The following is a 23,747-nucleotide window of genomic DNA, read 5'->3' on the forward strand; positions in this document are numbered from 1 at the left end:
AATGAAGATCTTTATGGTGTCTCTTTGAACGGAAATTCGAGGCTTTTTGTCAAATTCAGACAAAATAGTACTTACGAAAATATGGTTGCCACTTATCAGGATGTGATCAAAACTGTTAATCCTGGTGTCACTGTTCGCCTTCACGACGTCTCCCGTTTTTACACCTGGATCAAGGTACGAAACGTTCCTTTTGAGGCGGACGAGAGTGATTTGAGGAATGTTTTTGCACGCTATGGCACGGTTCATATGGCAACTATGGGACGGTGGCATGATGGTCCTCTAGTTGGTATGCTGGAGGGGTCTTTCTCCCTGAAAATGTCCCTCAAGCACCCTATTCCGTCGTATGTGGTTATGGAGGACTTTCGTACGCAAGTGTACGTTACGTACTCAGGACAAAGGCGTACGTGCAGGCTTTGTGGGATGTATGACCATATGGCGGCGCAATGCCCTACAAGACGTGATAAAACGACGGAAGTAAGGCGGTTTGATGTTTCAACGGAGCAGCGTTCATATGCTGCTGCTACACAACAACATATATTGCCTCGTAAATCATGGAGTGAGGAGATAGAGGGTGAGGTTGAAGACTCGCCGATATGTCTAACCCTCCCTGGTGCAGTGGAGGACGTGGGCGTGGTATCGGCGACGACAGAGGAAGATCTCGTTCATACTCAGGTTGACGTGGAGCAATCTATTCAAGAAGTTCTGAATGTTTTATTGGATGCTTCCACATCTGAGGGGCTTCACGGTGGTTTAGAGGATGTAAGTGTGAAGGAGAAGGACGGGGCATCCTCCGGGCATATTGCTGAACATCAGGTTGTGGTCGTGGAAGTTCATAGGAACAACAGTTCTGAAGATGAGATGGATACTGGCCGCAGTTCTCGTAAGAGAGTTGCGGTGATATCTGACTCTCAAGATGTTTTGACACCAGGACAACGGTCGGGGAACAAAGCATGGTGCGATGTGACTCGTAGAGACAAGGGCAAATCTACATGTGTTCAGCATGTCAAGGAGAACGACACAGGGGGGGGTGGGGGAAGAAGTGGAGATACACACAAGGGAACCAAGAATGTCAAGGTATCCAAGGGTAAACCTCCAATGAAACGTTCAAGTGTATTACTTTAAATATAAATGGGTTACGGTCTGTTGAAAAACGTAAGTATTTGGAGGTTTTGTTAAAAAATTATGTACCCGATGTTGCATTCTTACAAGAACACAATTATAAATCTTTAGGTGAATTGCTGATTCCTGAATATATTTTGTACATGGGCTGTTCTAATAGACTGAAAGGTGGTGTAGCAGTGTTAGTTAAAGAGGCTAGCCCGTTTTCTTTGCAAACATATGAGGTGGGAGAGGAGGGGAGGGTTGTTAGGGTTTATGGGGTGTGGGGTGGGGTACGGGTGGCCTTCCTGGGGGTGTACGGACCGGCGGAAGGTGACATGCGTGTAAAAAATGCGTTTTTTAGGGACGTGTTGGTGTACCATTTAAGATCACTGCCAGTCGTCACGATTATTGGGGGTGATTGGAATTGCATTGATCGTCGCAAGGATGTCGAACCGAGAGGGAGAGGTTTTTTTTCAGGATATTTAGGGGACCTTTTGCGGAGTGTTAATGTTACGGATGTGGGGGGGGGGACGAGGTGGGTGGGGTCATGCATACGTTCGTTAGAAGGGAGTATGCGGCAAGACTGGATCGCATATACGTTTCTAGAGGTGTCAGCGTCAGGAGTGTACGTGTGCTAAATGTGAGCTTTTCTGATCACAGAGGTGTTATGGTGGATGTTGACTGGGTAGGATTACCGAGGCGTTACAGAGGTTTCTGGAAGTTGAATGTGGGTTTAATGCACAAAAGAGGTGTGAGGGAAGATTTTGTGAGTGCTTGGAGAGGATGGTGGGCTGAATGGCAGGAGGGAATTGATATAGTCGAATGGTGGGATACTGTCGGTAAGGTGAAGGTGAGGAATTTTTATCAGCAGCAAGGAAAAGAAGACAAGAGAATGCAGTATGGGCTCTTGAACTATCTTGAAAATCAACTGCAAGCATGTTATACAAAGGGTGGGGGAGTGTATCCGGTGGTTGAAATTGAAAATTTAAAACGCTTAATTAGAGACTTTCACAATCGTATTTTTGATGCGGCGCGGATAGCAAGTGGAATTGATGAGGTTTTATGGGGTGACCGTCCTTCGGCGTTTGTCTTGCGAGAGCAGGGCAGACGCCGTAAGGCGACAGAATTAATGGGATTAGAGGTTCAGGAGTCATTGGGAAACTTTAGTAGGGGGCAGGTCCTTCGGTCAACGGAGGCTATGAATACCTTTGTAGACGCATGGTATGAATTGCAATACAAAAATGCTGGGATTTCTAAGGGGGCGCTGGGAGAAATGGGTGAATATGTTCGTTGTAATCTAGAGTACATGGACAGGTTGGCTTTGAATGGACCTATAAGTGAAGAAGAGATTAGGTTAGCTGTGGAGGGTATGAGTGTAGGGAAGTCGCCGGGGATTGACGGAATCCCTTGTGATTTTTACAAGGACAATTGGGATTGTATTCGCGATTTTTTGGTGATATTATTTAATGCCATGAAAAGTAGTGGCATTATGGGACAGCAACAAAGAACAGGGGTGGTTGTTCTAGTCCCGAAAAAAAAATCTGGGAATTATATACATAATTATAGGGCAATTTCATTAATGTGTGGCGACTATAAAATTTTTGCGAAATTATTAGGAAATAGGATAAAACGGGTTTTGGAGAGAGTTCTGGACGAGGGACAATATGGTGTGCCAGGACGATCTATGTGTGTGGGACAAGGAATTATTCGCAGGTTCATTGAGGAAAGCGGGAGGGGTAATAAGGGTGGAATATTAGCTTTAGATTGGCACGCTGCATACGATTGCGTGGAGAGAGATGCATTATGGAAGTTTATGCAGTGGCAAGGTTTCGGAAAGGAAATTGTTAGTTGGGCACAGGTTTTGTACGAGCAGGCTACTTTTAGGGTGCAGGTAAACGGTAGGTTGGGAAAAGTTGTTAGGATGCATAGGGGATTACGGCAGGGGTGTCCTATATCACAAATTCTTTTTGCGTTGATTCAGGACCCGTTTTTTAGAGCCGTGAGAGGGATTGTAAGACAGGATGACAAGCAAGGTTGGGTGGGGGTACAATCAGGAATTATAGGTTACGTGGACGACACTACGGTTTTATTTCGTGGAGCCAAGGTTTTAGGAAAAGTGAGCGAATTGGTGGAATGTTTCGGGAAAGCAACCGGAATGACGGTTAATAAGGAAAAATCAATGCTTATGGAGGTGGGGGATTGTGCGGGTGTGGTATTAGGCCAGAGGGAAGGCTGGCCTTTAGTAAATCAAATTAAGGTGTGTGGGATTGTGCATAGGGATAACATACAGGATGCGAGGAAGGTGAATTCAAGTGAGGCTGTAGAGAGGGTTTTAGGTCGTTTAACAGGTTTGAGGGAAGGAGGCTTGTCTATACATCAGCGCGCAATTGTGGTGAATGTGATTTTGTTCAGCAAGTTGTGGCATGTGGCATGTATTTATCCGTTACATCCATATGATGAAAAGCGTATGTTAACGCGTGTATATAGATATATTTGGGGTTCAGGTTGTGATTGGTTAACGAGGTATGTGGTGTCGCTCCCGGTTGGCCGGGGTGGCCTGGGGCTAATGAATCTGCATAATAGGATGTTAGGCATGTATGTCAAGCATAGCTACTTGAGAGAGGGTAGAATGGCCGGCACGGGTTTGACCTGGATAAGACGGGACTTGGTACGTTGGTTGACCGGAACGGATGTAAAGAGATGTGAGGACATGTTGAGGATGTTAATTTATGTAAAAGATCCACGCAAGATCAAGATCGGCAAATTGGCACTGGTAGAGGGCAGGGAGGTAGTGGCTAAGGTGGAGGGAATATATCCAATGTATGCATGGAAGGACATATGGGGTCGTTTAAAAGCATTAAGGTTACGAGCCAAGGTCAGGGAGATAATGTTTAAATTTTTACATAATATACTGCCGTCCGGGGAAGTTTTAGCGAATAGGCGCGTGCAGGAGGGGGGGCTGTGTTGTGTGTGTGGAGATCCTGATACGGTCTTTCATGCAGTTTATTTCTGTAAGAGATTGGAACACGTAAGGTTGTGGTTTGGTAAGGTGTTAAGAATGGTGGGTGGGGGTGGGTTTAGTGTCTTAAGAGCTTTAAGTTTAGATGTGGGGGGGGTCGAAACACCGGTACAGAATGCAATCGGATATTTAGTGACGGATTTTGTATATACGTCATGGGTATATAGGCATTTATCTGTGAGGGAGAGAATCAGAGCACTGGTAGCGATATTTTATGGTACACAACAGAGAAATAAAGACATTACGGGAAATAGATGGTTTTTCTTATTTTCAAAGGGATATTGCAGATTCAAGGTCAGGGATTTATGGGAGTTAATACCTTAAAGGGTACACGAGGCTGGCTTCTTGAATATGTGTGAGTGAAGGTGGCATACGATTGGTATGGGTGTGTTTTAATGTATAAATGATAGGTATGATCGTTAGTTTGGATGATGTTTTATTCAAACAAATATATATACTATTGCTTGGAAACTAATTTTTGTTCTTAAATTGACGTGATTAAGAGAGTGGGTCTCTTGTGAAGCAAAGTCATGAACTGCATGACAGGTGTTATGTAAAAGCACCTTGTGCAACTTATATATTTAGTTTTTCATTTTATATTTTCCTTGTATCAGCCATGTGGATGATACCTGGTAACGTTCTGCTTGGGGTCTCCTGGGATATATGTTTTGGAATATGACCAGATATGAGGGTAACAATTTTGTATTATGTGTACATAATCTCTCATGTGTGTGTGTATGTGATAAGAATGTGGTGTGTGTATGTTGCATAATGTTACTTGTTTGGCAATTCAGAATTATCTCATGCTATTAAGTGGAACCCTTTGTGTACTGTACTGAATATTTTTGTATCTTTGCAGTTGTCAAGTAAATTGACTACCAGTTTCATTACATATCGTTCGTTTTTGGATATTTTGTTATATATGTACTTGTTTATGTATTATGTCTTTACAAAGGTTTTATTGACATAAAATCAAACACTAAGGCATATTATTGATGAATAGTTTCTCTTTGTTTATAATGTATATAAGAGGGTTTTAATTAAGGTAACGAAGAATTTGTATATTCTTGTGTTACCTTAGGATAGGTACATAATGAATAGGGGACTGACGAATATTTATAACCGTTCTAGTGTATATATTGACAATTGTAATTATACTTACTATGAATGTAATGGAGGTTTTTTATATATTTAATATGTTGTTATATGACGTTTTAAATAAAATAAAAAAAAAATAAATAAATGTCACATCAGTTGCAAAAAAAAAAAAAAAAAAAAAAAATCCGTAATCATATACCCAATCGCATTCTCAACCCTTTTATTCACCCCAGTTATATCTAAACTTAAAACCCTCAAGACCTGCAAACCCCCTCCCCCCACTAACCTTAAAACCTTACCCATCCAAACCCTTATAAGTTCAATACAATCGCAAAAATACACCGTATGATAAATAGTCGCCAATCCTCCACAATCCTTGCATTCCCCATCCTCTCGTATTCTCTTATAGAATAAAACCATTCCTGACGGCAAGATTCCATGTAAAAATCTATACATAACTTCTCTGACTTTAGGTTTTAAACGCAATTTGTTTAAACGCCCCCAAATATTACGCCAATCATACATCGGATAAACTCCTTCTACCGCCGCTACCAAAGCCTTACCATCTGCCCTATCAAGATTTCTCAATTTAATATGTAAAGGATCCCTCACGTTTATAAATACCCGTAACATTGCCTCACCTATCATGAACTCCCGACCCCCCCACCACCGTCGCATATCCTGATGTATCCTATGAAGACCGTCTTCTTTCGCCCCCCCCTCCCGCTTATAACTATGTTTTAAATATATACTTATTATCCTCTTTTCGACATCTATAAGACCCAGCCCTCCACGGCCAACCGGGAGTGTGACAACCGCTCTACTTAACCATTCGCTCCCTGTTCCCCAAATGAATCTAAAAACACTTTTTTGTAGCCTTTTTAACTCACAACGAAGTATCGGAAATATTACTGTAACATGCCATAGTTTACTATATAATAGCACATTCGTTGTAATCACCCTTTGTTGCAAACTTAAATTAGCAGCTCTTAAACCACTGAGGCGCTTCACAACACTATCAACGATACGCACGGAATTTATTTGCTGTGCTAACTTGATATCATTTACATAAACGATCCCACATATCTTTATTTGGTCCACCCTTTTCCACCTTTCAGCAACCATTCCGTCCTCACGTGACCCTTTTCCAAGATTCATATACTTTGTTTTCCCCATGTTGATCGTCATGCCAGTAGCCTTTTCAAAAACTTTCACTAACGTTTCTACTCGAATCAAATCCATGTTTTCTCTCACCAAAATCGTCGTATCGTCGACATATCCAACAATGCCCGCTCCCCCATCCCTTACATTACCCATCCCCTTTGCTTCCAATAAAACCCTTATCCCTCTATAAAATGGATCTTGAAAACAAGCAAAAAAAATTTTTGAAAGGGGACAACCTTGACGCAAACCCCTTCCCATCTGAATTCGATCTCCCAACCTCCCATTCACCTGCACACGCAAGGTTGCCTCCTGATACATTAATTTGGCCCATGATATAATTTCCGCCCCAAACCCCTGCCATCTCATGATCTTCCATAACGTCTCCCGTTCCACACTATCATATGCCGCCTCCCAATCTATAGCCAATACCCCCCCCCCCTTCCTAATCTTACTCTTTCTTCAATAAAACTTCTAATCATACCGTGACCTTCATACATAGACCTGCCCGGCACCCCATATTGTCCCTTGTCAATCACTCTGCCCAGGACTTTTTTTATTCTGTTAGCCAAGATCCTTCCAAAAATTTTATAGTCACCACATAATAACGAGATTGCACGATAATCTTTAACCGTTAATGGCTCGCCTTTAGGAACTAGGACGACCACAGCCAACCTTTGTTGTTCCCCTAAAACCCCATCCCGCTTCATTATATTGAATAAACGTACCAAAAACCCCTTTAAAACGTTCCAATTTTGAAGATAAAAGTCGCTGGGCAACCCATCAATTCCTGGCGCCTTACCCAATTGCGCCCCAGATAAAGCCTCCCAAGTCTCACACTCCGTTATCGGTCCTCCCAACATCAAACGATCATGCTCCGTCATCTCACAACACACAAACCTACCGATTGACTGCAATGCAATTTCACTTATTCCAACACTTTGCGTTTTCAATTTAACCCAAGCATCTATATACCCACTCATACCCTCCGTCGTCGTCAACTCCTGATTTACTCTATACCCCTGCATACCTACCTGAACATTCAACCCCATTAACTCCATTGCTTTGCGACGTCTGTGTTGATTCCTCAACACACACGCCGACGGCCGATCTCCCCACAAAACCTCTTCGATTCCACCCTTAAGCCTTTCCCCATCAAACCTTTCGTTTTGTAAATTTCGTAGTTGCTCCTTAATTCTTTCAATTTCTATAACAGGATAATTAGCATTCGCTTGTACATAGCAGTCGCGCAACTGCCCCTCTAAATATCGTTGGAAACCATATTGTAACTGACTATATCTCACTCCTTGACTAATATAATATTCCTTAATTCGCTTTTTGGCTATCGTTTCCCACCAATTAACCAAATCCACATCTCCAGGTGCTTCAACCACAAGGCGTTCCCACATATGCCCAAAAGACAAAAGACTTTCCTCCCTCTTCAATAACTTTACATTTAATTTCCAAAAAGATGGACCCCTTCTAGGCACACCGTCAATATCTACATCCATTACAACTCCTCTATGATCCGAAAAAACCACATTTATCACATTCACTCTCCGCACTGTAACCGCACTAGACACGTACATTCTATCCAATCTCGCCGCATAATCTCGTCTAATAAAAGTATGCTCCACCATGCCACCCCCCCACACACATCCATTAAACCCACACTCGTCAATAAATCTCCCAGGAATCCCAAGCAACAACCCGCTCCTCGAGGCTCCACATCTTTTCGTCGTATTACACAATTCCAGTCGCCCCCTATTATCGCTACATTTGGTAAACTACGTAGATAATATACTAATACATCTTGTACAAAATGAGTTTTAAGTCGTACATCTCCCTCGGCCGGCCCATATACACATACAAAACTTATGTGTGCTCTACCCCATAAACCATCCACCCTAATCACTCTCCCCTCCCCCCTTTCACTATGGCGTACTACAAACGGGCTATTTTCCTTTACCAGAATGGCGACGCCTCCTTTTAACCTCGTCGCATATTCCATATACACATCATAACCATCCATTTCTAACTCATATCCAATTCTGTAATTGTGTTCTTGGATAAATACCACATCCACATCTAGACGCACCAAAAATTCATTAAACCACTTTCGCTTCCGCTCAGATCTCAAACCGTTAATATTTATTGTCAAAACCTTAAAGTCAATTAACGGGGTTTTCCTTTCGTTCTAGGTATAGACTTTTCACTTATACATTTTACACCACCTCTATCCCTCCCCCCTTTTTTGGGAACCACCTTGATAAACCCTTGTTTCGTGGATTCACTGTTCCCTGTTCTCTGTACATCCGCCCAAGACTTTTTTCCTGGCCTTTGGGCAGGAGTAAGCACGTCGTCTGAGTCTGATGGGGTCGCAGTTCGCTTTCGAGTCCTACCCTCCACCTGCATTGGGATTTCTTTAGTACTATCGTGATGCACCTCCACTTCTGCTACATTTACCGTCATACCATGCGACACACTAGACTCAATGCTTCCATCCATCGCCTCACCATGATGTTCAACCGATCCCAAAATTGCACCTGGATCCTCCACACGGTTGACGATCGACTCGTCTAACAAAACATCCAGTGCCTTTACTAAAGACGCCGCTACATCCTCTTCCCCCATAGTGGGCAGAGTCTCTTCAAATACTTTATTTATGTCCAGTGACGGTGATTCTTCTCGTTGTTTTGCATCCTCCAAAGCATTCTCCTGCGCTTTTTCTACCTCTTCACTCCAAGATGACCGTTGTAGAGACGGATGAGCATAAGACTGTTCTCGTCCCTCAACTTCCTCTACCTCTTCCGATTGTTGCTGTTGTGATATTTGGAGATTCCCACGACGCTTACCACACTGTGCCGCTATGTGGTCATACGACCCACACAGCCGACACGTACGACGTTGCCCCGCATATGTTACATATACTTGAGTTCGAAATGCTTGCAACATAATATAGGACGGTATGGGATGACGTAAGGTCATTTTGACTGAATATGTTCCCTCCAAACTTCCAGCATAAGGTCCAGCGGCCCACCGACCTGCAGAGGCCATATGAACCGTACCATAATTACGTAGTTCATCTTTTATAACAAAATCAGTCGCTTCAAAAGGCACATTCTTGATTTTTACCCATGTGTAGTATCGTGATACATCATGAAGACGTACTGATACAGCTGAATTGACGGCTATAATGGTCTCTTGATACTTATCCACCACTGCTTCGTAGACATTTGCTGACGTCATTTTAACGAAAATCCGTGTCGTCCCATTAAGTGCTACACCACATATCTCTTCATTTGCGATACCGTAGGTATCACGGATAATCGCCGGTAGTAACAAATCCATCGTGGCTCCCGTGACAGCCCCACGGGTCAACTCAACGCAAACAGTGTTGATGCGCCTGTTGCTATGCAGCGCCATGTTGGAAAATGAGCAGCACACGTCCTCACTACTCAATGGCTGTTGACGAACTGATGTAGCTCGCCTGAAACAGCAGAGGGGTGCAGAGCACAACCGCACTCTACCGTGGTCAGGCAGCGAATATATGATTAAATTAAATGTATTATATGATTGTCTGCATCGCTATTGGGCCGTGCAGACCTGCGCAAACGCTCTTCAGTTCCCTGACAGCAGTAGTGTGAGGTGGTGCTTGTCGCGCCTCTGTCGTCAGACCAGGAGAACTACTATTAGTCAACATGGCGTGCAGTTACAGACGCAGGATTAACACTGTCGGTGTTGAACTTCTCAGTGGGGCAATAACGCCAGCCTCAGCCCAGGTATTACTACCTAAAATAATCAGAGACACGTATGGCATTCAGGATGGAGAGTTGTACGGCGTAGCATTGAACGGAGCACGTAGATTTTTTGTGAAACTGCTCTCAGCAACGGTTTACGAGTCGTTGGTCAACCGTTTTCAGGACGTAAGTCTTGATGCAACACCAGCTGTGCGTGTGAGGATGATCGATGTATCCAGACATTATACATGGATTAAATTGTGTAATGTCCCCTTTGAGGCGGATGAGGCAGATATCAGAAACGTATTTGAGGAATACGGAACTGTTCATTTGGCCCAGCATGGTAAGTGGGTGTCGGGTGCCTACACAGGTATGCCGGAGGGCACTTTTAACCTAAAAATGTCATTGCGACACCCCATACCGTCTTACGTGTACCTAAAGGAATTCAGGACACAGGTCATGGTGTCATACGCGGGGCAAAGGCGTACCTGCCGACTATGTGGGGAATATGATCACATAGCGGCGGAGTGTGGGAAGCGGCAACGAGCTCCTGGCCCAGAGGCGGAGACATCCGCTTCTACACCAGGGGAAGCAGGTGTTGATCAACGACGTGAAGGAGGGCGTGGTCGTCTATGGAGCGAGATAGTGGATGAGGCGTATAAGGCTGGGGGAGAGGGTGAGGCCCTTGACCAGTTACCTGGTCCAGACACACTTCCAGTGGATCGAGTTGAGCAAAAAGTACAGGAGGAAGTGTTGGAAATTGAGGAGGAATTAGCCGAGGTTTTGAAGTCCTTGTCACCGCCTGAGGAGGTGGCTGCTCCTGGCAGGGTAGAAGAAGATGAGGTGAAGGCTGTGGGGCATCAACAACAGAACTTTTCGGACGAAGGGAGTGACAGCGTGACTGAGGTGTCACCGAGATCTTTGTCACTGTGTACAGTGGAGGTAGAGGTACATTGTGAGGCATCCCCAGACCAAGCCATGGAGGATGCGCCTGTCACAAGAAAGAGAGCCGCTGCATCGGATTCAGATGATGTCCTAACGCCGGCGCAGAGGACTGGGAAGCAAATATGGGCAGAAGGTGAAGGTAGTGGTGGCCATGACAGGAGGCACCGAAAGAAGGGGGGGGGGAGAGAGGGAAGTGTGCAGGTGACAAGTGGTCCCACACGTTCTGGTGGCCATCGGAAGAGTGAAGAGAGGAGGCAGGGGTGGAAACTCTAATAGGCCTCCGGTGTATGACAGTAAACGTTAATGGTTTGTGTAATAGTGTAAAGAGAGAATGGTTTCGAGAGTTTCTGAATAAATTTAGAGTGGATGTTGTGTTCCTACAGGAGCACAATTTTAAGGAGGGTAGGGTGTTGGAGATGGAGGGGTTTCAGGTGGTAACCCTGCCATCTGCCCGTTTAAAAGGGGGGTGGGTATCTTAATTAGGGAGGCGAGCCCGTTTGTTTTGCAGAGAAGTGAGGGGGGGGGAGGGGGAAGGGTGTTGCGCGTAGATGGTTTGTGGATGGGAAAACGTGTGGCTTTTATTAGTGTATATGCGCCTGCAGAGAATAATGTACAGGTGAAGCAGGAGTTTGTGTGCGAGGACCTTGTGTTTTTTTTCCGTGCATTGCCGGAGGTGGCAATAGTAGGAGGTGATTGGAACTGCGTCATTAGGAGGGCTGATATGGAACCAAAAGGGGCAGGTTATGTGTCGGTGGGCCTACGAGATTTATTGAGGGATATTAGGTTAAGAGACGCATTCGAGGGGGGGGCGTGGGAGACAGAGCATACATTTGTTAGGAGAGGGTATGCAGCGAGGTTAGATAGAGTGTATCTTTCTCACGGGGTTGTAGTGAGAGCTTTCAAAACTGTTGAAGTTGCATGGTCAGATCATAGAGCAGTGTTGGTGGAGGTTGGGTGGGAGGCGCTTGCAGAAATATACAGGAGTTACTGGAAATTAAATATAAGTGCATTGAGTGATGAGGAGGGGTTAGAGGGATTTTCTGTCCTATGGAAGGAGCTTAGTGAGGAGGCACAGGGAGTGGAAGATGTCGTACAATGGTGGGATTGTGTTGCCAAGGAAAGGATTAGGAAATATTATGTGGGGGTGGGCAAACGTATAAATGATTTTAAATATGGGCTTTCAAATTATCTGGAGGACAGGTTAAGGGGCTGTTATGAGAAGGGTGCTGTGGGGGGCAACTATCCTACGGATGAAATTGTCGAGGTCAAGGGGAGACTGAGGGAGTTACAAAATGAGAGGTTTCAAGCGGTAAGGGTGCAGGCAGGGGTAGAGGAGGTGCTTTGGGGTGACAAACCATCGGCGTGTGTGTTGCGACGTCAAAAACAAAGACAGCAGGTTACAGCTATTCCGAGGTTAGAGGTACACGAGATGGCGGGGGGTTATAGAATGGGTCAGGAGATACTAACTACAAAAGGAATGTGTGTGTATGCGGATAAATGGTATGAAGGGTATTGGACAAGTGGGAAGGTGGGAAATGTGGATTTAGAGAAGGTGTGTGAGTATGTGACGTGTAATTTAGGGAATAGTGATAGAAAGGCTTTAGGGGGGGTAATAACAGAGGAGGAAATAGAGTTGGCTTTAAGGGGAATGAGGAAAGGTAAAGCACCGGGAATAGACGGTCTCCCGGCTGAATTTTATCTCCAACATTGGGAGGTGATAAGGGGTTTCATGGGTAGGTTATTTAATCAGATGAAGGAAAAGGGTGTGATGGGGGACAAGCAAGCAACAGCAGTTGTAGTGTTGGTCCCGAAGGGTAAGGGGCAGCACACCCTCAAGGAGTACCGTGCCATATCCCTGTTATGTGCTGATTATAAGTTGTTCGCTAAAGTCTTGGGTAATAGGTTCAAATGTGTGGTAGGGAGAGTGGTTTCGAAAACGCAGTATGGTTTGCCTGGAAGGTCGATGATTGAGGGTCATGGAATACTGAGAAGTTTTGTGGAGTCAAAAGGGGGGGGAGGGAGGGCGGCGTTGTTGGCTTTAGACTGGCAGGGGGCCTATGACAGGGTGGAACGAGGAGCATTGGGAGCTATACTTAGGAGGCAGGGTTATGGGGATGAAATAGTTAATTGGGTAACCACGTTGTACAATGGTGCCAAGATGAGGGTACAGATTAATGGATGCTTGGGGGAGGGGATTGTAATGGGTAGGGGACTTAGGCAGGGGTGTCCCATGTCACAAATGTTGTTTGCGTGCATTCAGGACCCCTTCTATAGAATGGTTGAACGTTGTGTATGTGACACGAGTGGAGGTGGGGGGGGTGGGGTAGGGAAAGTGTGGCCGGGAATAATAGGATACGTAGACGATACAACAGTCCTGGTTCGGGAGGGGATGACGTTGGGTGTTTTGGATGCTGTTGTGCAACAGTTCGGAAATGCAACAGGGATGCAGGTAAATAGAGAGAAGTCAATGATCATGGGGTTGGGTGATTGGGTGGAGGGGGGGGGAGATGTAACGTTGTGAGAAAACAAACGGTGTCTTTAAAAATTTGTGGTATCACCTATAAGGGTGATTTGGAAGCTGCTCGGGAGGAAAACTCGAATAGATTAATGGAAAGGATTCAGGGGCGTCTGGGTGCATTGCGACCTCATCATCTGACTCTCGTGCAACGAGTGATTGTTATAAACGTATTATTGTATAGTAAGGTTTGGCACGTAGCAGCCGTGTTCCCATTAACAGGGACGGCGATTGTGGGAATTCTGAGACGAGTGTTTAACTTTTTGTGGGGTTCAAGGTGCGATTGGCTGAGGAGAGAGGTTGTAATGTTACCTGTGCGCCAGGGTGGGTTGGGGTTGATGGATCTGAGGAGGAGGATTAAATGTGTGTTTCTTAAATGGGAGGTTTTGCGCGAAGGTGTGAGTGGAGGGCAGCTGGGAAAAGTACATGATAGGTTGGGTAAGTTGTATGGTGGTGTGGAGTTGAGGGAATGTGAAACTATTTTGAGGGCTTTGATGTTGGTTAGAGAACCCAGGAAAATTCGAGTAGGGGTTTTGTGTAAGCTGCTTGCAGACAGGATTGTTGTACCAGTTGAGGGATTGTTCCCCATGTACGCATGGACGAGTATTTGGTATAGGTTTAGCAGGTTGAAGTTAAAGCCTAGGGTAAGGGAGGTAATGTATCGTTTTTTGCATGGCATACTACCGTCGGGGGAGGTTTTAAGAACCAGAGGGGTAATTGTGGGCGGAAGGTGTGGAATCTGTGGGGAGGATGAGACGGCGTTCCATGCTGTATACTTTTGTGGGGAACTGGAGGGTGTTAGGTATTGGTTAAGTAGGGTAGTACAGGGGGTGGGGGGCAGAGGGGTGTCGGTTCTGCGTGCACTAAGCCTAGATGTGGGAGGGTTCGATGAGAGTGTTATACGAGCTTTGGATTATATAATAGTGGATTATATATATATATCGTGGGTGATGAGGGGGAGGGGGAATTGTGAGGTGCGGAGGCGGGTACTAGCGGTAACGGTTTATCGTACGATGTGTCGTAATAGAGAACTGTATGGGAGGAGGTGGGAGAAGGATTTTTCGGAAGGGTATAGAATGTTAACGTTAGGTTTTCTCATCAATCTACGACTTGGGCTGAGTGAGTAAGGGGGGGGGGGGGTTGGGGATTACATACGGGAAGGGGGTTTTCAGGGGGACACAGCGGGGTCGCCTCCTGGGGAGGGGTGTGAGTGTAGGTGTATGTGGGTATATGAAGGTGTAGATGAGTGGCATACATGTATGTAGCATGCAAGTGGGCACAGAAACCAAAGATGATATCAAGTAATTACGTAGTACCTGAATGGAAAATTCTGTGTTTGATGTGTCAGGGTCGTCATGACCTTCTTCATGAATTAAGTGTGAATGGTGTCAAGATTATAGTTTTAAGACCGTGAAGAGCTTTAGGGCTTATGTAGAGTGTGCGTTTATAGCCTTTATTGGGCATAAATCATGTGCGATAATTGTATCGCAATGAGAGGTTATTAAATTATGTTTGTGTTGAGTGTTGTGGGTTTTTAGCGAGTGTACTGTCTTTATTTTAGCATTATATAATGTGCTCATCCAGTTGCTGCTAGATGGAACGATAATGACTTCCATAAATTTGTAATGCCTCGTTAAAAGTTTGTAATGGGACAGTATGGTTTAGTCTCTTACTTTATATAATGTGCTCAGCCGGTGGAAGAGGCTGTATTAATATTTAGTAATATTTGTTAATATTTATTTAGTATAAGTGTGAGGCTTAGGATTTGATTTTTGATTTAGGATTTGATTTTGATTTTGATTTTGATTTTGATTTTGATTTTGATTTTGATTTGATTTGATTTGATTTGTTTTGATTTGATTTTGATTTTTTTCAATGCTTAAAAAGAGATTGTAGTGAGGCACGTATGTATGTGCTTAGGTACTTCTTATTGTATAGGGGTTAATTTTGGGAAGAGTATGTGATTGTTTTTAACTGAGATTGGGATGTAAGGTTATTACTCTGTTTATCTCCTGTGAAGGTTGTGAACCTTTGTCATATGTCCGTCATAGTATGTTAACTATACAAATCTGAAAGTTGTATATAGTTTATATTTTATATAGTTTATATAGTTATAGTTTATTTTGTTTATCATAGTATGTTATATGGAAAAGTTTGTGTGTATATGGGTAACCTCTTTTATGTCAATTACAATGTGTTGTTAATAATTGGCTAGTGTATGTTGTGTAGGATTGAGGATCCTACTGTATCCATTTTATATCTTAATTTAATATCAAGCTGTAAAGTTTTTAAATAAAATATAAAAAAAAAAAATGTATTATCCACTTAATATTATACTCTGGGTTTCTTTAATATTAGCTAAATTAAAGATTCCACTAGTTTATAATATTATCTGATTTAGGAATATACCCGGGTATGATGTATATATATATATCTTGAGTAATGTGTTAGATAGGTACACCTGGCTAAGGTTTATAACAAGGTATCTCCATTGGTGGGTAGTTTGCACCGCTCTACCCTCTCCCCCTTTTGACGAGTTGATGTCATGAAGGAATTTACTGTATATGGCAGTTCACTCTCTCTGCTGACTGAGTGTGCATTGACTGAGCTACCCTCCTAGTACTCCGCCTTATTCTCACTTGGATAGAGAATTGGTTTATAGAAACTCCTGATCCAGCTTGTGGTTTATTGAGAAGTCTTCTGACAATCATATACTGTTATCTTCAGGTTACGATGTGACGACCAGTGTCAAGCTTAGAACTTTGTGATATATTTCTTATGCCAGGGAGTTACTCAGTGAAAGTGTTAATTCTCAATATATGTACTTGCACACAAGTAATGTTACTATTGAGGAAGCGGTAATATTCCTCTGATCATTATCAAGTGTAGTGACCATATTGACATGTACATTCTATTTAAGAGTTTTCTTGTGTAAGGAAAGTTTCTGACAGTGATATTTAATAGATATTTATGAATATCTAAAGTATTTAAGCTTTTTAATAAAAAAACTTGAAAAGACTGAGTAACTATTATTTGTGCCTTACATTTCTAAGTTTGGAACCATATCCTTTCATTCTATGAAGTGTGTTGTTACGGAGTGCACTAACCTGGCTAAAGATTAAGATTTGAACCGTAACAGCGAATTATAAGTTATTTGCGAAAATTTTAGGAAATAGGATTAAGTGTTGTAGGGAGGGTTGTATCCGAAACCCAGTTTGGGTTGCCAGGTAGGTCTATGGGGGTGGGGCATGGTTTTTTAAGATTTCGTGGAAGGAAAAGGGGGGGGGGAAGGGGAGGGGGGTTGGTTGCACTAGACTGGCAAGGAGCTTATGATAGGGTGGAGCGAGAGGCGTTGAGAGCTATCCTTAGGAAACAGGGCTATGGGGAAGAAATAGTGGGATGGGTAGAGGCGTTATATAGAGGGGCAATGGTGAGAGTACAGATTAATGGAAGATTAGGGGGGAGGATTGCAATGGGCAGAGGTCTTAGACAGGGGTGTCCTATGTCACAGCTTTTATTTGCATGCATACAGGACCCCTTTTATAGAATGGTGGAGCGCCATATGGGCGTTAGTGGAGGGGTTGGGGGAGGTACAGGGGGCGTTTGGCCTGTTCTCATAGGGTATGTAGATGATACCACTGTTTTGGGTAGGGAGGGGATGTCCATAAACGCCTTAGATGGAGTGGTCGACACGTTTGCATGTGCAACTGGTATGAGGGTAAATTCGGAGAAGTCCATGGTTATGGGGTTAGGAACTTGGGGGGGAGAGGGTTGAGTGGGGTAGTGCAGTCGTAAAGAAGCGGGTGATGTCATTAAAAATTTGTGGTCTAATCTATGCAGATGATCTTTTATGTTGCACGTGTTAATAATTCGGTCAGGTTGGTAGAAAGGATTCTGGGTCGATTGGGAGCATTGCGGCCTTATCATTTGACCCTTGTGCAGCGTGCCATTGTAATTAACGTTTTATTGTATAGCAAGGTTTGGCATGTGGCTGCCGTGTTCCCTTTAAGAGGGGTTTTTAAATTTTTGTGGGGTTCAGGTTGTGATTGGCTTAAAAGGGATGTAGTAATGTTACCTGTGCGTCAGGGGGGGTTGGGTTTAATGAACTTAGAGGAGGGTCAAATGTATCTTCATTAAAAGGGAGGTGATGAGGGAGGGTGTGAGTGGGGGATGGGGGTTGGTTAAGGTACACAATAAATTGAAACGCATGTTTTCTGGGACGGAGTTGAGGGAGTGTGAAACTATTTTGAGGGCAGTGGTGATGGTTAGGGATCTGGGTAAGGTGAAAATAAGTAGGGTGTGTAGGATGTTAGTGGAAAGGGTTGTGGCTCCGGTGGAGGGGATTTTCCCCATGTATGACTGGGGATGTATATGGAGAAGGTTTGGTAGGTTAAGATTACAACCCCGTGGACGTGAGGTGATGTATCGGTTTTTGCATGGGATTTTACCATCGGGAGTGGTCTTACGAGCTAGACGGGTGGTTGAGGGGGGGGTATGTGGAATATGTGGCGGGGAGGATTCTGCATTCCATGTAGTGTATTTTTGTGAGGGGTTGGGGAGCGTCAGGGGTTGGTTGAGCAGGGTGTTGCATAGGATAAGTGGTCAATACTTTTCTGTTCTGCGGGCATTGAGTCTTGATGTGGGGGGTATGGATGAAAGTATTATTAGGGCTGTGGGGTACATTATGGTAGATTATGTTTACATAATGTGGGGAATGAGGGATAAAAGGGGTAAGTGAGGTGAAGAGGAGGGTATTGGCTGCTACGGTTTATAAAACGTTGTGCCGTAATAGAGAACTTTATGGGAGGAGGTGGGAGCGGGCATTCTCTGAGGGATATAGAGACCTTACATTAGAGGTTTTATTAAATTTGTAAATTAGGTGGGTGGGGCAGGGTAGGGATGGTACAATGTGTTATGTTGATGGGCTGTCAGGGGTGGAAACGGGGTCGCCTCCTGGTATGTAACGGGTGAATGTGTATGAACTTGGGCGTATGATGTGTATTCATGGTTGTGACGAGTATACTTAATATGTGTTTGACTTTGCAGTGGGACATTGTTCTATGTATGTTATTCATATGCATGTTTAAGATGCTTGTAGAGGTGTCAGTGTGTTGGATACTTGTTATTAATATATTCTGTGTTTGATGAACATATTGTTTTTACCTTATTCTCAATACATTACGTTAATTGTATTTAACGTACAAAGTACCTACTTTATAACTTACAAAGTGACAATATATGCATATCGTTGGTGTGTTTTGTTAATCATATAATAATGCATTTTGGAACTGTTCGTTTATTGGTTATCATAGGTGTAGGGGTTTTCATGTATGGGTGAGGAGGGATATTAGTGTTATCTCAAAGTTCATGTTTGTGTGGTTGTTAATGATTTATTCTGTGTAAGAACTGTTATTGTCTTGTCTATCTCTTGTATTGTATTGTTCTAAATAAAATATAAAAAAAAAAAAAAAAAAAAAAAATGCGCTTCGTTCAGGGCCTTGTCATTATGCAATAATTGTTATCGCCATAATTAGTTTTTGTAATACGGATATTTTACCCCCCCCCCCTTTAGCTGTACGGTTTAGCGTATGAGTTATTTTGAAACACACTTACTTAATCAGAGTAAAGTTACGTACTTATCCTGATCAAAGCTACGTACTTACCCAGATTAAAGCCACGTACTTACCCAGATTAAAGCTACGTACTTACCCAGATTAAAGCCACGTACTGAAAGCTTTTTTTTATATTTTATTTAAAACTCGGGTACAAAAAATATATGGGTACATAATCAATATGTAACAAGATACAGGCAGTAAAACGATAATCTGCAGTGACTTGCATGGTTTAGGTCATATGCACAAAACGGAGGTATTCGAGATGAGGCTTTAAAGGAAATGGGAGGTTTCGTGCAATGTGAGATTGATGGTATGGATAGGGTAACATTAGAAGGTCCGATCACGGAAAGTGAGATTTCACACGCTTTGTCTGGTGCAAGTTTAGGTAAGGCGCCAGGTGTAGATGGGTTGCCTAATGATTTTTACGTTAGGAATTGGGAAGTATTGAGAGGATTTTTAGTTAGGTTATTCAATGTAATGAAGGATGATGGGGGAGCAGCAAAGGACTGCTGTCGTGGTATTAGTTCCGAAAGGTGGACAGACTACGGTAGAGGATTACCGAGCAATATCGCTTCTGTGTGGCGATTATAAGTTATTTGCACGAATATTAGGGAATAGAATAAAAAAGGTGATAGGTAACGTAATTGACAGAGGACAATATGGGGTACCGGGTAGGACAATGAATGAAGGGCATGGAGTTCTTAGAAGTTTTATAGAACAGGGGGGGGAGTTGGGGGGTGGGGGTGTGTTGGCATTGGATTGGCGAGCTGCTTACGATAGTGTGGAGAGGGATGCGTTATGGAGGTTCATGCGTTGGCAGGGATTCGGGAAGGAAATTATATCTTGGGCGAAAACATTGTATCAGGGAGCATCTATGAGAGTACAGGTTAATGGAAGGCTAGGTGTTAACATTCAGATGGGAAGGGGTTTGCGACAGGGTTGCCCTCTATCGCAAATATTGTTTGCGTGCCTCCAGGATCCCTTTTATAGGGCAGTTAGGTGGAGTATCGCAAGTGGAGGGGTTAGTAATGAACGAGAGGGTTGGCCGGGTATTGTGGGTTATGTGGATGATACAACTGTATTGGTGAGGGATGAGAAGGATTTACACAAGGTTGGAAAGGTGGTAGATGTGTTTGGAGAGGCTACTGGGATGGAAATTAATGTGGCAAAGTCTAAGTATATGGACCTAGGCAATAACGTAAATAGAGATGGGACTGTAGGGCGCGGGTGGAGTGTGGTGGATCAGCTATTGATTTGTGGGATAGTGTACGCTAAGAATGATAGGGTCGCACAAGAGGTAAATTCGATGCACACCGTGGATGGGGTATTGAAAAGATTGGGTGGTTTGAGGACGGCGCAGCTAACGTTGCATCAGAGGGTCATTGTGACGAACGTGCTGTTGTATAGTAAGATATGGCACGTGGTGGCAGTATACCCGCTGAGGCGGCGAGAGGTGCAACGGTTGCAGCATGGGATTTTCCGATTTATATGGGGATCGGGTTGTGACTGGCTAAGTAGAGGGGTGGTGACGCTTCCCGTTAGCCACGGGGGGCTGGGGCTTATACATTTAGAAAAGCGTATGATGATTGTGTATCTAAAACGCGGGTATTTGGGGGAAGTGGGGGCGAGGAAAGGGGGGCTAGAAAAACTGCGTATGGATATGCAACGATGGTGGGGGGGTAAGGATTTAATGATTGGTGAGGCCATGTTGAGGGTTTTAATGACGGTGAGGGATCCGAAGCGCCTTAAATTGAGGATTCTAGAGAGGGTGGGGGGTGGGTCTCTGGTGGCGGCAGTTGAGGGGGCATACCCCATGTATGCATGGGGGAATATCTGGAAATGTTTACGGCAATTGCGTATTAAACCAGGTGTAAGGGAGGTAATGTTTAGGTTTCTACATGGAATCTTGCCGTCTGGTGTTGTTATTCAATAGGAGACTAAGGGAGGGTGGGGAGTGCAAAGCGTGTGGATGTTCCGAGACTATTTTTCATGCGGTGTATTTTTGTAATTGTTTAGAAGCTGTGAGGGTATGGTTAGGTAGGGTAGTTAGGTTAGTGGGTGGGGAAGGGTTACAGGTGTTAAGGGTGTTAAGTTTAGATATAGGTGGGATGAGTCAGATGGTGGCGAATGCGGTTGCGTATGTGGTTACTGATTTTATTTGTCTTGGGCTATGAGGGAGGTGGGTGTGGATGAAAGAATAAAGGTGTTAGCGGCCACCATTTATAGAACTAAGTGTCGCAATAGGGATCTTTATGAGGGAAGGTGGGAGACAGCGTTTACTGAGGGATACCGGAGTTTTAAGTTAAAGGATTTACGGGATTTAAGTGTAAATGGGAAGTGACGGGCTAGTTTCTTGAGCGGAGCTGTATAGTCCTTGTGGCTTAGCGCTTCTTTTTGATTATAATAATAATAATAATTCTTGAGCGGAGATGTGTGGATGGCGAAAAAATATGAAAAATGAGTTAATCTTACCGAAAAATAGAGCAAAGATCTGGCAACATTTTGGTGTGCGCCTCGTCTCTGTACGATAATTACATATAAAGCTATCGTAATTATAACAATGGTAACTACGTCATCAGCGCGGCCCAGCTAACGTCATAACAAACCACGTGCTCCAGCGCGACTCGCTTCATAAAACTTGCGATACTCCACCTAACTGCCCTATAAAAGGGATCCTGGAGGCACGCAAACAATATTTGCGATAGAGGGCAACCCTGTCGCAAACCCCTTCCCATCTGAATGTTAACACCTAGCCTTCCATTAACCTGTACTCTCATAGATGCTCCCTGATACAATGTTTTCGCCCAAGATATAATTTCCTTCCCGAATCCCTGCCAACGCATGAACCTCCATAACGCATCCCTCTCCACACTATCGTAAGCAGCTCGCCAATCCAATGCCAGTAACTGGCAACCATCAGGTTAGCTGTGAGGAGGAGCTGCTCACACCATATCAAGTCAGTGCCGACTGGAAGTCTGAAGAGAGTGGGTATGTCACTTTGTCTGACAGCTGACTACCCTTGGGACGTTACTTTTTTGCCTTTCATTGTATACATTTTTGGTACACAATGCCTGCAAAGAAGAAACAGTTTGCCAAGAACATTAGCCACAAGAGGAAAAGGCACATAGAAGCAATGATAAGGTCTATACAAGCAAAGTGAGCAGCAGCTGCTGTGGTTGGTGACGCCGCCACGATGCTAGTACCACGCCGCCACGACTAGTACCACCACTGTGTGACGCCGCCACGATGCTAGTACCACCACGTGGTGACGCCGCCACGATGCTAGTACCACCACGTGGTGACGCCGCCACGATGCTAGTACCACCACGTGGTGACGCCGCCACGATGCTAGTACCACCACGTGGTGACGCCGCCACGATGCTAGTACCACCACGTGGTGACGCCGCCACGATGCTAGTACCACCACGTGGTGACGCCGCCACGATGCTAGTACCACCACGTGGTGACGCCGCCACGATGCTAGTACCACCACGTGGTGACGCCGCCACGATGCTAGTACCACCACGTGGTGACGCCGCCACGATGCTAGTACCACCACGTGGTGACGCCGCCACGATGCTAGTACCACCACGTGGTGACGCCGCCACGATGCTAGTACCACCACGTGGTGACGCCGCCTCGATGCTAGTACCACCACGTGGTGACGCCGCCACGATGCTAGTACCACCACGTGGTGACGCCGCCACGATGCTAGTACCACCACCCTCCTCTCAACACCTGTCCTTGTTCACTGCTACTGAACTATTGGATATTTCATGTTCAAAAACAAGTTAGACAAAATATAGGAGCCCCGCAAATATGCCCACCTCCACCACGGCTGCTACTACCACAACTACTACCTCCACTGCTGCTACTACCACAACTACTACCTCCACTGCTGCCTGGAGGACATTAGATAATCATGTGTCCACCTACATCCAGTCATAGGTACGTAATTATTAGTGTTTTTTTTGGTATATTTTTATATTGGTATGTGTATAAATATCATATATGGGTGCAATTATATGTATCTGTACATAATCACTGGGAATAGGATTTTGAGAATTCATTTCTTTTCAGATTGATTGGGATGGATTTTTCAGATTGGCCGGCCACCAGAGAACTTCAGGACAAAGGGATCTTCATGGAACTTCAGGAATAATGTCTATATAACCAGTTCTACTCTCAATAAACGTATAAAGGCACTATGAGTATTTTTACCCACTGTATAGTAATGTTCAATGTATTTGTTGATTTTTTTCAAAAGTGCATTTATTTGTATTTTTCTGAGGTAAAACCATTATTTATGAACCGATCATTTTGAATTTTACTAAAGTTATTCAGGGGAGCCTGTTTGACTTTGTAATGGAGTTGTCTTGGGTAATAATCCCTTCAATTTTGCATAAATTGATGTAAAGTGCAAAAAAAAAAAATTAAAGTAAAGACTATTTTTTTTTGGGTACCATAACATGTTATTGCATTATTTATATCCATTAGATAGTCAATTTGGCATTACTTTATCATTTGTGATTATCAACAATGATTTCGAGATT

General features: G+C 44.0%; 1 protein-coding gene across 1 annotated transcript; it reads left to right on the forward strand.

Moving 5' to 3' along the window:
- Positions 1 to 22,432: 22,432 nt before the first annotated feature.
- Positions 22,433 to 23,399, forward strand: LOC128706643 (bile salt-activated lipase-like). Its single transcript, XM_070081037.1, has 2 exons — positions 22,433 to 23,142; positions 23,275 to 23,399. Exon 1 carries the CDS (start codon positions 22,441 to 22,443, stop codon positions 22,987 to 22,989), a length of 549 nt encoding a protein of 182 aa, XP_069937138.1. The 5' UTR covers positions 22,433 to 22,440; the 3' UTR covers positions 22,990 to 23,142; positions 23,275 to 23,399.
- Positions 23,400 to 23,747: the final 348 nt, after the last annotated feature.

The sequence above is a fragment of the Cherax quadricarinatus genome, unplaced genomic scaffold (genome assembly GCF_038502225.1).
Source record: "Cherax quadricarinatus isolate ZL_2023a unplaced genomic scaffold, ASM3850222v1 Contig1537, whole genome shotgun sequence".
In the NCBI taxonomy this organism is placed as follows: domain Eukaryota; kingdom Metazoa; phylum Arthropoda; class Malacostraca; order Decapoda; family Parastacidae; genus Cherax; species Cherax quadricarinatus.